Genomic DNA, 16,767 nt, shown 5'->3' with positions numbered 1-16,767 from the left:
TTGGAATACGAGGCCACTTCCGGAACGAATTAAGCTCGTAATCCGAGGTTCCACTGTACACGTATTAGACTTGATTCATAAATACCTGCATTTCTACTTGGGATCGGAATCACCTAATACAATATTATTATGATACCTAGGTGGTTATTCGATCTGCATTGTGATTCTGTTAATTTCACAATATATATTATATTTATGTATACATACATATATATACTGTGTATATATATATATATATATATATATATATATATATATACACACACATTTATGTATATATATATATATATATAGTTTTTATAAAATATTAATATTTTATAAAATATCTATTTTGGAGTCAATGTGGCAATAAATAGAAGTTGATTTAAATATTGTAAACCCTCAATTAGTGATGGCTAAAATATGGAATATGTAGCACATACAGTATTAAAGTATAAAAAAAAATGTGTATATATATATATATATATATATATATATATATGTATATATACTGTGTGTATACATATATAATGATATAATTCTACAATGATTGAATACATTTTATGTTGCATGTTGTCAAATTATAATGCAATTATTAGTAATTTTCACACAGTAGTAATATTTGTATTTATGAATAAAGACTTTGGATAACCCCTTATATGTCCCTTAAAATAGAGGTTTATCCTTTATACTTACCAGTTGATTAATATGATTAACTAACAGTTTGTTTTACTAGTTCTCCAGTTTGTTTCTAATACTAATTTAACTTTGAGATTCATACCAGTGAAAGTGCTGCATTCAGTGGACTGACGTTGTGACCGCTGAGTGTGTGAGCACTTTGTGGTCATATTAAATCCTATTTTTCAGTGTAACCTGGTATACTGATATTTGGGGTTCTTTTCATATATTTGATCACTTTCTTTTCCTCCTCATTTCTTTTCCTTCTCTATCTACTTGCTTTGGTGTTTCTCTCTCTCTCTCTCTCTCTCTCTTCTCAATGAAATTGCCTGGGGGCAAGGCTCCCGGCGACGCCAGAAGGGCTCAGACTACGCCTCCACATCCGAGGAAGAGTATGAACCTAACTATAGCATTCCTAAACATAAACGCTCCCACCATTCAGGATCCGTGCACAGCTCTAGAACCCAGACTCCTGATCAGCTTCGGGTTCCAGCCAGAAGCAGAGACTCTGAAGGGGAAGGACATGAGAGCGACAATTTCCAGAACTGGACAAACCACAGTGCAGAGATCGCAAGGTAACAAATAGTAAATAACTTTTTTTCAGTTAACATTTAACTAAGCAGCACATATCCCTTTATGATTATTATTTCTAAACAAACTTCATAAATATTTCACTCCTACCACATGGGATAAAAATGTGTAAGTAGTACAGCGTGTAGCACCTGTAGGATTCTAAAGAAACCGTGACGTTTTACCTGCATCAAATGCCTCCCAAGTCTCGAAGCGCAGCTTGACAGTGGGCGTACAGGTTGAGTGGCTGCAAGCGCATGGTTGCGTGTGATTTTTAACTTTCAGTTGCTTGCAGTGTTTTAAGTCTTGTGTAAGCGTGTTTAATAAGTCGGTTTGAGACTAATTCTCTCACAGAGTGGAAAAAAAGGTAGATCGGAGGCTTGATTTCTGATAATGTAACACCATCAAAAATGCATAGTATTTAATAAATAAATACTACTTCCAATTAGCTGTATTTTACCCTGTAATGGTGTACGAAGCTCTACAAAGTACAGACTCACATCATTAGCTCATGTAATCCTGTGGTGTCATAGCATGTGTAGCTGTTGCCAGAGACTTTTATTTTGGCAGTTCTGTTTTTACAACTCCTGTTTATTTTCTGTTTAAAAATTGCTCTGCCATAGGTCTCTCTGGGTTTTTGTAACCCTTTGATTGGCTACAATTGACAAAAGAAGGAAACGTACAGTAGAAGGCAACTACAGCAGACCTACAGGTCATTAAAAAAAAAAAATCATAATTCTGCATGCCCGAAAAAGTCTTAGCCGATACTGGCAAGCGTTGTATCACAAAGAGTCACCCTAAGACACTCTTAGCGAAAGTCTTGTCGTATGATTATCTGCAGTACCTGCAAGTAGACTTGGCACAATTTAAGAGTTAGTAACAATTTATAGCAGCAGTTGGGAGAAGGTAGAAAGTAGGTAAAGAGGCGTGCGCGGGCAGGTTGGACCGGGTGGAGAAAAGTGTCAGGTGTAATGTGTGATAAAAGATTATCAGTGAGAATGAAAGGAAAGATGTTCAAGACAGTGGTGAGACCAGCGATGCTCTACGGCTTAGAGACAGTGGCACTGAAGAAAAGGCATGAGGCCGAGCAGGAGGTAGCAGAGATGAAGATGTTGAGGTTCTCTCTGGGAGTGACAAGGATGGATAGGATCAAGACTGAGTCCATCAGAGGGACAACCCACGTTAGATGTTTTGGAGATAAAGTCCGAGAGGCCAGATTGAGGGGGTTTGGACATGTTCAGAGGAGCGATTGTGAGCATATCGGTAGAAGGATGAATTGGGGTCAAAATTGGGGACAAAATGTGAATTAAAACAATTAAAGTATTATGTGTAATTTAATAACAGTTTAATAACCTTTTCTTTTATTATAAGCATTTGATCATAAGCTTGTTTATTTATTTACAATTAACATTTTTGCCCATTTGAACCATCTGGGAAAAAAAGGTTTAGTATGTGTATTCAGTTTAGTTTTCATCTGGTTATGTAGTATATAGTCATGACGGATTTAATGTAATCCAGCTGTGTTTATTCTATGGTAGGCTGAGTCAGGACCTGGCTAAAGACTTGGCAATCCTGGCCCAGGAAATTCATAATGTTGCTGGTGATGGTGAAACTCAGAATTCTGCCTCTGCCGAGGCTGTGGAAGCGGTATCTGCTGTATCCGCACGCAAAGAGGTAGCCTCACATTTCTTTTATAGTCTTTTAAATATTTTCTGCATTCCTAGACTTGTTTTGGATTGTTGGTCAAGATGCCTTTGTTGTGTGCTTGTGTTTTATTTCTTTTGTCTAAAAAAATGCTTTTGTCAATGCCACTTCCTGGTTAGATCCAAGAAATTTTGCTTTAACATTCTATTATGGCGTACGTGCACTACACATAACTGCACATAGGGTACTGTACCTCATGCTTTAATCGGCTTTTGGTTACAGCAACAGAATCCTGAGACCAGTGTAAACTATCCTAAGGTTCTACAAGGTGCAGCTACGTCCAGGAATCCTGACCAATCTGTTAGTGATCAAGTTCTCAAACACCAGAGCTATAAACAGGAACAGGTATTTTAACTTTAAACCCCCATATTGTTTCTGTCCTTGTGTATTAACCTGTCCTTCTGTACATATGCACTTCATTCTTTCTGTTTGGCTTCAGGTTGCTCTGGATAATTCGATGCTGAATCCGGTCTCCCAACTTTCCATGGCTATACGAGAAAACACTGAGCAACTTACTGAGAAGATCAAGTATGTTAATTTGAAGTTTGATTACACATCTGATGAACAGGAACATGTTTGGTAAAAAAAAAAAAGTGTTAAAATGAAAGTGTTGGTCCTATTACTGCAGCAATTTGCCAACAGTTAAACTCTTTAATTTACTACCAACATGTTTCACATATTAACAGGTTATAACAAAAGTCTTTTAAACTCTGTTTACCTAAAGCACATTTTTTATTATTATTAGTCTATTAAGGCCCCACATATATATTGTTACTATAGAAACAAAAATATTTTTGAAAGGGTGCACTTTTATATTTAGTGTTTTACGTTAACATGAAAAAGCCATGCCCATGTTACAACCAGAGCTACTGTAGTAATAATAATATTAATAATGATTATAGCCAAGTCCTGAACAATCAGACTCAGGAATTGAACTGCCTACTGTTATAAACAATACTATTTACGCAATGTACAATAAATAAACATTGCAAATAATCCTAAAAGATACGAGGGGCATTCAAGTCAAACCGGGACTTTTCTCATGAATGAGGGCGTAAAACTGATTAACATTTACTGAAGACTTCAAGTACAGTACAGTTATGAAACTCTAAGCTTCAGTAGTTTGAATGACGATCCTGGCCGAAGTGGCTTGGAGCCCATTGCAGTCTTTCCCGTGAATATTCAGCAAGTGTAAAAGAAGAACTTGTCACCAATTTGTCGAAGAGATGTATCCGTCTGTGGGAACAGTACACACAATCATTCACCACTTGAGCGTTATTCTCATGATCTAGATAGTGCTTCGGCTTCAAGACAGTTTTAAGAAACATTTTTTATAGGCTGCTTTATGAATAGATCTTACTTATTTTGTTTGTATTTAGGCTTTTGTTCCATAATAAGACAGAGGAGTGGGAGGAAATAGAGACAATGCTGGATGCTGCTGATGATTCTCCGCCTCTGGAAAGTCCAAACAAGGTTTGCTTACATCTCCATCTTCTTTGTGTTGATTTATCTATGTTCCTGTAATTTCTTAACATGCTACTTCTCTATTTAGGAAATAATGTCTATTATTCGGGATCTTAGGGGAATCCAGAAGCGGTTAGAAGGTCAGTATATTGTGTTCGTCACTTCTCACTTTTGTGGTTTTCAAGCATGACTTGGACACTCCGTTAAGGAGTGTGATATACTGTATAAGGAATAACAATACAGTTATAGAAAAAAATAGTCCCTGCACATGTGACCAGAAGGCTGTTATCACTCTAAAGTAGATATGTTTTCTATAACAAGAAGTACCTAAGTGTTTCATCACTTGTTTGCCAAAGATTACAATTTTTAATTTGTTCATGAATAATTTCATATTTTATCTATTTATAGTGACATGTAATGTCGCGAAAGATCCACAGGACTGAGTCAGTTAGTTCCTGTTATTACTTGTTTAAGCAACTCTAAACATCTGTCCTTTGTTTTCTTGAAGATAATAAAAGTAAATATACAGCTTTTCATGTGACACCATAAACCACAAACTCCTCCGTCATTAGGATTTACAATGTGCCATGAGACTCCTTTAATAAACATTAAAGTGACAGTTCAGACTTTTTTAAGATTGCCTCAATTTAAACTTAAGGTTGCCTATAAATATAGAACATTACCATTGGTCTAATTTGTTATAAATTGTCCTGCTGCACATTGACCATGAAGTTTGTCATCCAGAACAATGCCAGTACAGTGTAGGTAATCAGGGCCTCTCTTATTTGATGCAGAAATGCTTCCCAAAGTTTTTAAGATTCTGTGTGTTTAGTACAACTTTAACAGTTTTTCCGTTTACTGGAACTTGCCGTATGGCTAACTGGATTGACCCACGACCAAGACCTGTAGTAATGTACCTACATGCAACTTAATTTAGATTTAAGACAGACAATCCATCCCTTTAAATAAACACCTTCTAATAGATAGATTTACTTAATTCATTTTCCAAACAAATATTTTTTGTTGTTTGCTATACAGGTTCATGTGTACAAGTTACAATAAAAACAATAATGCAATAGCATTATACTGATGCACTGTATCGTAAATCAAACATACTAAATTATAATCAGATTGATAGCAATAACACTCGCGTCTGTTTCCTGTGCAGTCATCAACACAGTTATTGAACCCAGTGGAAATGTAAATCTGGTCAAGTCTTCGCCTGTATTAGGCCACTCTTCAGCAGGTCGAAGTAGCTTTAGAGCTTCTTCCAGAGATTGGAGAGCCGGCGCTTCTCAGCGGACTTCAGGATCCACGGGCAGCACGCAGCGCTTTGGTAGGGGGACTGACGGTAGGGTTCTGTAAAATGGGAGTAAGGAGGTCCTTCGAAATTCCTGCTTTTTTTGTATACTATGTCTATTAAAGCTGCTCGTTTGTACACTAGTGACCAACGATATATAAATCTGTTCTGGACTGTGCCTTAAATCTGGGATTCGGTATTAATGTGCACATTTGCACTTGTGCATGAGAGTGTGAGTGAAAGAGCACCTCTTACACGGCAATACAAGACCGTACGGTACAGGCACTTATGTTAATACCATACTTGTACTGTAAAGTATTTATAAGGACACTGCGTTTCAGTTTAATCATTTTGTTTTTTCCGCAGTGATTGATACGAGGTGATGAAATAATGAAAAAAAAAAAGCATTCAATGTTTTTTGGGTATTCTATATGATGGGATCATTAAAGAATGTATTGCATCGGTGTCCTTTGGTTTTCTTTATTACATTGTCAAAAATAGTGAGTTGTGCACTTTGATATTTTTTTGTTGTTGTTGAACACTTAAAAAGCCAGTTTAAAGACACTACACCAGACCAATTGAATTGTAATTCTGCCCGTCCTTTGGATCCTAGTCCTTAAATGTTAAACAGAACAATAAACATTCATTCCTTGTATATAAATTTGAGTTAAAAAGGCTATATATATTTAAGGCTATGGCTTGTTAAAGACTGCCGTAACATTATGGCCACCCACCTAATCTTTAGTAGGTTCCCCCTTTTGCCAGCAAAATATGAATGAGCCGTGGGTTCTGACACCTTTATACGAGAACCGTCATAAACCTTTTCAGCAACCGGAGCTGCTTTAGCTCTGACAGTATATTGGGTCGGACTACGCAAGCCAGCTCCCCATGCATCAGTGAGCTTTGGCCACTCATGACCCCATCCATGGCTCACCAGATTTCCTTAATTGGACCACATTTTGTAGGTCCTGACCGCTACAGATTGGGAACATCCCACAAGAGCTGCAGTCTTGAAGTTGATCTGATCCAGATGTCCAGCCATCACAATTGTTGCCCTTGTCGAAATTACTCAAGTCCTAACGCTTGGTCATGTTTTCAACACATCAACTTGGAGAACAATTATGCTGCCTAATACTGTATATCCTGTCCACTTCCAGCTGCTGTAGTTACTGCGACATGCTGGTTCTCATAGAAAAGTGTCAGAACGCAGTGGATTGCTGTTTTGGTGGCAAAAGGGCTCAATATCAGACAGGTGGTCATAATGTTATGGCTGTTTGGTGTACGTCTAATGTGTTCATTTACAATAGCAATATACCAATTCCAACTGTGTCTACCGTCCCATTTCACTTGTCTCTGTAACTATGTTTGAACATCATAAATTCTTAGTCACTTTCCTTTTACTGAGAAATGTGAAATCCCATTGAGAAAGGGAAAGCGAAACTGCAAAACAAAGCAAGGCAATAAGGAAACAGTTATGCTACTGTTATTTCTATAAAATCTTCTGGGAGCATCGCTGATAGCAGTTTGATTGTTATTGTGACAGACAAAAGTGTACCAGCTCACTGACTGTCTTTATAAGGTATGTAACATGCAGTATGTATGGAATGATATGCCTTTGCACTGACCGTGTGCATCTTGTGTTCTGGTCCTGCTTTTTTTTATAGTAAGCAGATTAAAGATGTTTGATTTATTGAATGTACTGTATGTAAAAATGTTATACACACTGTTGCATAAGCTGGGTGTTCATGAGGTGAGAAGAGTTTCAGAGTTTAACCTGAAACAAGCAAAAATGCACACTGTTAACTGAAACGACCGTTAATTTGTCTAAATATGACATGTATCATTGGTACAAGGAGGAGAAGAAATGGATATTACAAACAAATGTGCTGCTTAAGATTACAGCTTTATTGTCATGACCACCTGAAACTATACTCAATATAAAACGTGTCTTGGTCAAAAAGCCAAAATACAGAAAAAAGCAGATGCTTTATGATAACACTACATTTTCCATTTTATGCAGTGTTTTGATATTTAAATAAATAAATAAATTACAGGCCTGTGCTGTAAAAATGTAAAATCTTTAATGTGATTTATCAATATATTTTTTCGAAATTATTATTTTGTATGTAATGTAAATTTATGGATTTTTTTTTCTGAATTAAATTAAAATTAAAATCATTTGTGCTAAAATTTATTGTATTGTCACAGAATTGTCCCTTTATTTCTCATTGTATGATATGCAGTTATACAGTTAGGCACTTTTAAGGGACTTTTTTTCAATTAAATATAACAAGGAGAGCCCCATACAGCTATTTCTCGTGTAGTGTTTGTGTGTGGTCTCTGGAAAGCCCAGAGAATTTGGCTGAATTTCCCCAGAGTTTGAACACAAATTTAAAGACATCATGCTGTTTAAGAAAAAAAGTGATATATATATATATATATATATATATATATATATAATATAAAACAATCTGTTTAATCTTTTCAATCCGTTTAATCTCTGCTCTTATAGAGCAGATTAAGATGGATGCAAGATCTTAAATAGGAAACATGGGACAGGTGTGTTTACCCCAAGTGTATTCTGGGTGCATCAGATGTTCGATATATATATATGAAAAGAAGAACTGAAAAGAGGAAGAATAACTTAAGTCTCTGGAAGCTTTAAATGTTACACTATTGTTGTGACTGATTTACAGAAAAGGAAAGGCAAGCCAGATATACGCTGTTACCATGTACTCGTAAGTTTTCTGTTTTTTATTATTCTTCTTTTCAGTACTTGGAAATATTATATTACTTGGTAATAAATGTAGTAAACAAATAAAACTTTTTTTTACTAATGTTGATTAGGATGACATTTTAATTTCTACAGATCATGTGCATCTACTTATCAAGAGGGCTATGAAATGTCCTCTCCATACAAATCTTTACATGACAATTATGTCCCCAATAAGCGGGTAAGAAGAGGATTGTTTTTGGCTTCTTTTGTTTTTTTTGTGGATTTTCTTCCCCTCATTAAATTTTAGTTAACTGGTTATCTGTTTTTACAGCGCATGAGTGGAACTAAAACCCTACTAGTGGCCACAGGATGTTTGATCATCCTGGGGGTCTTACTTGCCATTGCTTTACTAGAGGAGATGAAAAATGAGGAAAAGATTAACAGTGCTGTGAATCACAACACCTCTCATCAACCAGAGTTAGATTTTAAGCAATCTGATGATGCTAAAGAGTGCAGGTGAGGTCCAACTCCAGTCAGTTCATACAGACTTTGGTTGTTCATGTGTTTAGTTCTTTATTCAAATACAGTATGGCTTTTTATTGGACAGGATAGTTCTGGTTGAGAGTATCCCTTTAGGGATGGGCTATGAAACCAATGTGACTTTTGGAGTACCGATCTACAAGGCATGGAAAGACCTTCTGTCTACAGCGACCGAGCAGGTCGATATAGCATCGTTTTATTGGTCTCTTACTGGTGAGGACATCGGTGTCAAGTCTCCCACTGACCAGTTTGTGAGTAATGATCCTTCTGCATCCCCTCAGTCTCAAAATCTAGTAATTTATTATTCATTATCCAAGTACCGCAACTATGAAGCCGATGCATTAATTATGTAATCATGTACAAATTGGATATTCTGGAAATAATTTTATACAACACTTAATTCTGACCATGTCATTTGATTGGACATGGATGCTGATATAGAATACAACAGCACTGGGACATTTAACTATATGTATTATTCAGTTTTACTATTGTTTTAATAATTATTAATTACAATAACTGTAGCTTAGCAACAGACATGGTCTGGTCAATTTGTGTGGGTGGCCACATCACAGCCCTGCTGATGTTTAGTACAAAATCGCTCTCTCTCGTTTACTTAATTTAAGACGATTTTAGTTTTTAATTTCTTTTTCTTTCTTTAATTTATGTGTAACAGCACGTTCTAGCCTTATTCTGTATATATCACAACAAAGATAAAGATTACATTTGAAATTGTAAAAAAATAGCAAGGAAAGTTGTGTTGTTTTCATTTGCAAAAGTCTTAAAGTGGACCTCACTTATTACTATTCCACTTTAAACTGTATACAGGATCCTATTCCAGAAGACTTAGGGCATGAGACGGGGTAAACCCTGGACGGGTTGCCAATCCATCGCAGGGCACACACACTCATTCACACACTATGTGCAATTTGGGAATGCAAATTAACCTAATATGCAAATCTTTAGACTGTTGGAGGAAACCGGAGTATCCGGATGAAACCCACCAAGCATGGAGGGAACTTGCAAACTCCATGCACACAGACCCATGGCTGGATTCAGACCTGGACCCTGGAAGTGCAAGGCGTCAAGACTAACCACTAAGCCACTGTGCTGTGTAAAGGGGACCTATTATATGAAATGCACTTTATAGTCATTTTAGTCATTCTGATATGTCTTCATTGTGAGTGTACAATTAGAGTGTATGTAGAGTTTGCATGTTCTCCCCATGCTTGGTAGGTTCCCTCCAGGTACACAGTCCAAAGACATGCAAATTGGGCTAATTGGTGTTTCCAAATTGCTCATAGTGTGTGTGTATACTTGTGCCCTGTGATGGACAAGCACCCCGTCCAATGGGTACCCTTTGCCCCAAGTCTTTGGTTTAGGCTCCATGCCTCCTACGACTCTTTACAGGTTAAGCCTTATATAGTATGAGCAGGTATAAGATGATATATGATTTAGCTATTATGATATTTGTTGGCTGATTTATGTAAACACTGAAGACCTAATTTACAGTTTTTTTCCAGACTTTTGCAAAGTGCTGACAGTGGAGACTCCTTCCTCAAATACTTCCTCATACCAGCAGTCCCATTAAGTTAATCTTTGTGACGTATCTGCCATACAAGTCTGTGTTTAAAAGTTGTTACAATGTATCAGAAAGGGTGCTTTAAAACACTCTTGTGATCTTAATTACAGCTCACTTTACTACTTCTAGACAAAATAACACCTTCTGTTCTGACAAATTGAGAATCCAACAATTAGTAGGTTGTTACTTACGTTTGTTATTACATCGTTAATATACTAGGGATGTTAGGTTATAGTATAACATCTGACAGCTTAAAAGTAATGTGTTGTTCATTCAATGTGTGTTTGCTCTGCAGGGTAGAGACTTACTGGAACAATTAAAAGTGCTGCCAAAAAGAAACGTGTCCGTAAGAGCCGTGAGCAGCATCCCTTCTGTGGCGGCCAACTCAACAGACCTGGACATTCTGAGAGAATATGGTGCATGAAGAGCATATGCTGATCACAGATGGCTTTGCATTGTGTCTGCATCGTGGCTTTACGTTCTCATCGCTTCTTTTTTTTTGTTTTAGGAGTACACGTCAGACGAATTAACTTTGGCAAACTGACACGAGGAATTCTTCACAGTAAGTTCTGGATTGTGGACGGGAGACATATCTACATCGGCAGTGCTAACATGGACTGGAGATCTTTAACACAGGTACAGGGGATAAGCAAATGTATCAACTGTGTACAGTATGTGTGGCAGAAAGTTTTGAAGCAGTCGAACTTGATGTATTTGTTTTGATTAAAGGTGAAGGAACTTGGAGTGGTGATTTACAACTGCACCAGTCTGGCCACAGACCTCCAGAAGATCTACCAGTCATATTGGGTTATGGGTCAGAGCAATGCTACCATACCAGATCCATGGCCCTCTTCTTATAACACCTCTATTAATAAAGACCAGCCTCTCCATGTGAACCTCAGCAATGTGCCCAGTAGAGTTTACATCTCGGTAATACTCTGTGGATTTGATTTTTTTTCTTTTCTTGTTTTTTTGATGCTTAGAAGCAGATAGTGTCCAGTTTTTTTCCTGGCCATAACATAGTAAATGATTGTTTGGTTAAGTATTGAAGTAAGAGTAAGGAATACTAAATTCATTATTGTGCAATATATATATATATAGCTTGTTTAACAGACAGCGTGATCAGAAAGAATGACAGGCAGCTGATTCTTTCACTTCATATTGAGCAATATAGCAACTGCTAAGTTTTATGTTGTCTCATGATAATATTACCAAACCAGTGTAGTGCTAGATAAAAAAGACCATGTTATTTTGTCCCCCTTCAATGCAGAATAATAAGTAGTCAGTATTAATTATTCGTGCTTAGTATTACTAGCATCACTGTTTTAATATAATATAATATAATATAGCATATTTTCAGGTTTTCATATTTAAATCACTAGTTGTCAAAAAATTTAATATAATTATTTCCACAAGATTAGATGCATTATAGGGCCAATAGTTTGTGGACACCTGACCATCTTATGTGGTCTTCCCCACACTTCACAAAGCTGGAAACACAGAATTATCTATGATGTCTTAGTACGCTGTAGTATTATGATTCTGCTTCACTGGAACTATACACTGTATGTCTCACAGGTATGCTTTAAAGGCAATATTATACCCTGTTTTCACAAGTTAGAATAGTCTTAGAAATCATTGATGTAGAGATGATGCATCATGCATTCTGGCCTTCCTGAAAGTTTCTTCTTGTTTTAAATTCACATTTCCGTGTATGCAGTGTACATACAAATAATCTGCTGCCTCTCTATGTGCCTTCATGTCCAAAAATGAATGAAAAATGAATTTCGCATAATACGTGCCCTTTAAATTAAGAAATTAATTCTTAACGAGGAAGCGATAAACCAGAACCAATGAGATGAGGAACAAACCTCGAATAGAAGCAAGATTGAAAAAGGGAACTCATGCTCTTCTGGGTGAAATCCCCACAGCCTTCTTGCAACTTCTAGTGAAAAGCTTTTACAGAAGAGTGAAGGTGCAGGGGCGGGGGGGACTAAAGCTGGAATGGAATGAAAAACATAAAGCTTGAAAACATTTTCTGTGAACTATTATGACTTTTGGCCAAACAAGATGATTTTAAATATTATTGTGTACTGTGGCCTGTATTTGGTCAACAATTCCCTTCTTCCCCTTAACTCAGAATTCTCCTCCTGCCTTCTGCCCGGACTCACGCACCAAAGACTTGGACGCGATTTTGTCAGTGATCAGCCAGGCACAGCAGTTCATTCATGTAGCAGTTATGGAATACTTTCCTGCATCCAAGTTTTACTACCATAACAGGTAAATCTTGATTATTCATACTGTAAATGGATCATTTTCCGCTTTACAATTAAGAAATGTATTGACTGCTTGTTTTTGTTTAGGTACTGGCCCGTTCTTGAAAATGCACTAATACAGGCGATGTTCGAGAGGAACGTTTCCATGCGTCTCCTGATCAGCTGTGGTCGTGACAGCGACTCTTCTGTACTCCCCTTCCTTAGGTCTCTCAATGCCCTGAACACTGCGCCAGCTAACAGGATAGCAGTGGTAAGATCAAAAGGAACTTTCTAATGCTTTTTTTCACTTTAGCTACTTTTCCAGTACATCAATATATAATATATTTTAATTCTAACGATTGCAGTCAACGTGAATTCTTTATTTTTACATTTTAGAGACTTTTTATCGTTCCAGCGGGTAATGAGACTAACATACCCTATAGCAGGATAAACCACAACAAATACATGGTTACAGATAACGTTGCGTATATTGGTAAGTTATCAACTCCCAAGATGTTCAATTGAGTTAAAATTCTATTAATCAATCAATACAGAAGTAAATCTTTACCTTTAAGCACCATTATTTTTCGTTCATTTTTATATCAACACAGTGATTATAATCCCTATTACATCATCTGTACACTACTCTATGATCACCAAACCTATAGAGTTATATCTTCCAAATCTAGAGATTATACCAAGTTTATGTTTCACAGGTACCTCTAACTGGTCTGCAGACTACTTTAACACTACCGCTGGTGTCGGCTTGGTGGTTTCCCAAGATGCTTTGCATTCCCCCTCATCTGAAGACACGTTCCTGGGGCAGCTGACTGCTGTATTTGACCGGGACTGGAGCTCCAGATTTGCAGTGCCACTGGAACAACTGGGCCACAACCCTGACTGTGCTTTCTCTAAAGCTTAAATGGACAGTATCAATCAATACACTCAGTATAAAGAGTTGTTATTACACAAGGTGAAATGGAGTGGAATGCCAAAAGGAAAGGCTTGTATATTATACTGTATTATAATTCTTAATGACCATGAGCTGCATACTACAGGGATAGTAACGTTTTTGTGATTTAGCACTTTAATAACAGTTTTTTCATTGTAGTAAGAGTGGATAAGAAGAAAACTGACACACACAGTTAAGCATAAGCAAAGTGTACAGGCTTAATAAAAGCAATAGACATTTATAAATAATCGAAAATAAAATAAATGCCTATTGTGAAGCATGTATTGAAAATGACATGAAATGAAGATGAATAGTCACTGTTGTCGAAATTTCAACCCGTGGCTCTCAAAGTGGTGACTGTGAAGGAAAGCAGCAGTGCCAGGTGGCACGGTGGCTTTGACCACTGTTGCCTCGCACCTCCAGGGTCTGGGTTTGATTCCCGTCTGTGTGCATGGAGTTTGCATGTTCTCCCCGTGATGGGTTGGTGGGTTTCCTTTGCGTACTCTGGTTTTCTCCCACAGTCCAAAGACATGCAGATGAGGCGTTTCCAAATTGCCCTTAGTGTATGAATGAGCATGTGAGTCAGTGTGATGGATTTCCACCCAGTCCGGGGTGTAACCCTGTCTTCTGGCATAGGTTTCAGGCCCCCTTATTGTGACATTTGTTCATTCTTATTAAGCAGTATATATCGCTCTCACTCACACACTCTCTCTATCACTTACTCAATCTTTCTCTGTTGAATTAACCACACATTCATATACTCATTTAAATCAAGGAGGAATTAAGCAAAGTCGGTCCTCCTATCGGCATGGTGGAGTAGTTGTTCTTGTTTTTTTTTTTCCCTATTTTTTAAGAGGGGGAAATCCAACGCAAACATGGTGACGAGAAAATTTGCAAAACTCCCCAGAGGTAGTAACGAATGTAAATAAAAAAAGACTACATTTGAATAGTTGGATTAGGTTTATACAATAAAAACTGTGTTGCGGACGTGACTGTGATTTATTTTACAGTTAAAGTGATCTTTGACCAAAGAACATCTGGACAACCTTTAATTACAAGTCCGTATTTTTTCCTCTAGAAAAATAAAATAAGGCGGCACCGTGGCGTAGTAGTAACCACCTTAGCATGTAAAATACCCAAACTGCGTATATATGACAGATATGACAGAGCAACCAGAGTCTTTTAACATTCATTCAACAGTTTTTATCTGTACCTTCAGTAACAAAATTGGACCCCCTTATTAATTCTAACACATGTTGTCATGCTAAGGTTCCAGCTGCTTAACACACAGTTTGACTGCAGCTGAATCCCTGCTATCCGTTATCACCGAAATGAGGATGGGTTCCCTGTTGAGTTTGTTTTCTCTCGAGGTTTCTTCCTATTGCCATCTCAGGAAGTTTTTCCTTGCCATTGTTGCCCTCAGCTTGCTCATCAGGGACAATCTGATTATTTTGATTTATATTTTCTCTCACATTTCATACTTATTTGTAAAGCTGCTTTGCAACAATGACCATTGTTAAAAGTGCTATATAAATAAAATTGAATTGAATAGAATTGAATAGAATTGAATTTATTTATGGTTCAACTGCGTGCAAATAGATTCACTAAAGATTGTTCAAAGACAATAAATATTATCGAAATGCTATGGAAATTTAAAATTATTATTTAAAAAAAAAAATATATATATATATATATATATATATATATATATATATTTAGCAAAAAAAGAAACGTCCCTTTTTCAGGACTGTTTATTTCAACAGTAATGTTGTAAAAATCCAAATAACTTTATAGATCTTTATTGTAAAGGGTTCTAACAATGTTTTCCATGCATGTTCAATTAACCATAATCAATTAATTAACATGCACCTGTGGAATGGTCATTAAGCTTACAGAAAGTAGGCATTTAAGGTCACAGTTCTAAAAACGCAGGACACTAAAGAGACTTGTCTACCGACTGTGAAAAACACCCAAAGAAAGATGCCCAGGGTCCCTGCTCATCTGCGTGAACGTGCATTAGGCATGCTGCAGGGAGGCATGAGGACTGCTGATGTTTCTAGGGCAATAAATCGCCATGTCCGCACTGTGAGACGCCTAAGACGGCGCTACAGGGAGACAGGAAGGACAGCTGATCATCCTCGCAGTGGAAGACCACGTGTAACAACACCTGCACAGGATCGGTACATCCGAATATCACACCTGCATGACAGGTACAGGATGGCCACAACAACTGCCCGAGTCACACCAGGAACACACAATCCCTCCATCAGTGCTCAGACTGTCCGCAATAGGCAGTCCATGAGGAGGAGATGCACTGCAGTACTTCAAGAGCTGTTGGCCACACCAGATACTGACTGGTTCTTTTGATTTTGAGCCTCCCTTCTTTCAGGGACACATTGTGAAACATTTTTAGTTTATGTCTTATGGTGTTGACTCTTTTAGTGTTCATACAAATATTTACACATTAAGTTTACTGAAAGTAAAAATAGTTTAAATTCAGAGGACGTTTCTTTTTTTGCTGAGTATATATAAATAGACTTACAATAACTGCATATTTAGAGAGATCTGAATCCTCACACAAACATGGAATTCGGAGCTCGGCTCTAACTATAGTTTATGGACTCCATCTATTCTAATTATGCTTTACTCTTGGCATGACCGAGAACTGATAGTAGTGCTCACCTTCATACATTTCAAGAAGGGTGGTTTAAAAAAAGCCTCTTTTCTTCGAGAAAAATATCAGGGACAGAGTGATATTCTGCAAAAGGTACAGCGATTAGACTGCTGAGGACTTACGTAAAGTAATTTTCTCTGATTTTTCTTATTTCTTCCACTGACACTATTTGTGTGTGGGGTTTCTTCTCAGCAAAGGGAGTGGGCTTACTCACATTTTTGCTTTATACTTACTTTCTTGCACATTTCATAATCTATGGCTTAGAGACAGTGGCACTGAAGAAAAGACAGGAGGCAGAGTTGGTGGTAGCAGAGCTGAAGATGTTGAGGTTTTCTTTGGGAGTGACAAGGATG

The 16,767-nt window shown here is 37.2% G+C and overlaps 2 protein-coding genes across 6 annotated transcripts in view; both read left to right on the top strand.

The window, feature by feature from the left end:
• Positions 1–8,434, top strand: part of cep170ba (centrosomal protein 170Ba) — a 39,262-nt gene extending 30,828 nt beyond the window's left edge. For 2 of the 5 annotated variants that reach the window (XM_053509454.1, XM_053509450.1), the window contains 8 exons: positions 998–1,232; positions 2,766–2,901; positions 3,154–3,276; positions 3,371–3,459; positions 4,311–4,404; positions 4,484–4,535; positions 5,564–7,274; positions 8,392–8,434. In XM_053509454.1, coding sequence (XP_053365429.1) covers positions 998–1,232; positions 2,766–2,901; positions 3,154–3,276; positions 3,371–3,459; positions 4,311–4,404; positions 4,484–4,535; positions 5,564–5,760 — 926 coding nt within the window. In that variant the 3' untranslated portion in view covers positions 5,761–7,274; positions 8,392–8,434. The other 3 variants (XM_053509453.1, XM_053509452.1, XM_053509451.1) reach the window with 3 other exon arrangements.
• Positions 8,435–9,049: 615 nt separating this feature from the next.
• LOC128535776 (5'-3' exonuclease PLD4) lies at positions 9,050–13,710 on the top strand. Its single transcript, XM_053509825.1, has 8 exons — positions 9,050–9,202; positions 10,829–10,949; positions 11,042–11,169; positions 11,263–11,463; positions 12,674–12,813; positions 12,897–13,059; positions 13,185–13,281; positions 13,505–13,710. Exons 1-8 carry the CDS (start codon positions 9,050–9,052, stop codon positions 13,708–13,710), a joined length of 1,209 nt encoding a protein of 402 aa, XP_053365800.1.
• The last annotated feature ends 3,057 nt before the right edge of the window (positions 13,711–16,767 follow it).

The sequence above is a fragment of the Clarias gariepinus genome, chromosome 13 (assembly GCF_024256425.1).
Source record: "Clarias gariepinus isolate MV-2021 ecotype Netherlands chromosome 13, CGAR_prim_01v2, whole genome shotgun sequence".
NCBI lineage: Eukaryota > Metazoa > Chordata > Actinopteri > Siluriformes > Clariidae > Clarias > Clarias gariepinus.
This window is presented reverse-complemented; position numbering and strand designations above follow the sequence as displayed.

Excerpts from the sequence above, each read along its gene's own strand:
- LOC128535776 (XM_053509825.1), top strand. The coding sequence starts at position 9,050 with ATGGGCTATGAAACCAATGTGACTTTTGGAGTACCGATCTACAAGGCA. Across the intron at positions 13,060-13,184 it reads CAGCTAACAGGATAGCAGTG|AGACTTTTTATCGTTCCAGC; the intron begins GTAAGATCAAAA and ends TTTACATTTTAG. Across the intron at positions 13,282-13,504 it reads AGATAACGTTGCGTATATTG|GTACCTCTAACTGGTCTGCA; the intron begins GTAAGTTATCAA and ends TATGTTTCACAG.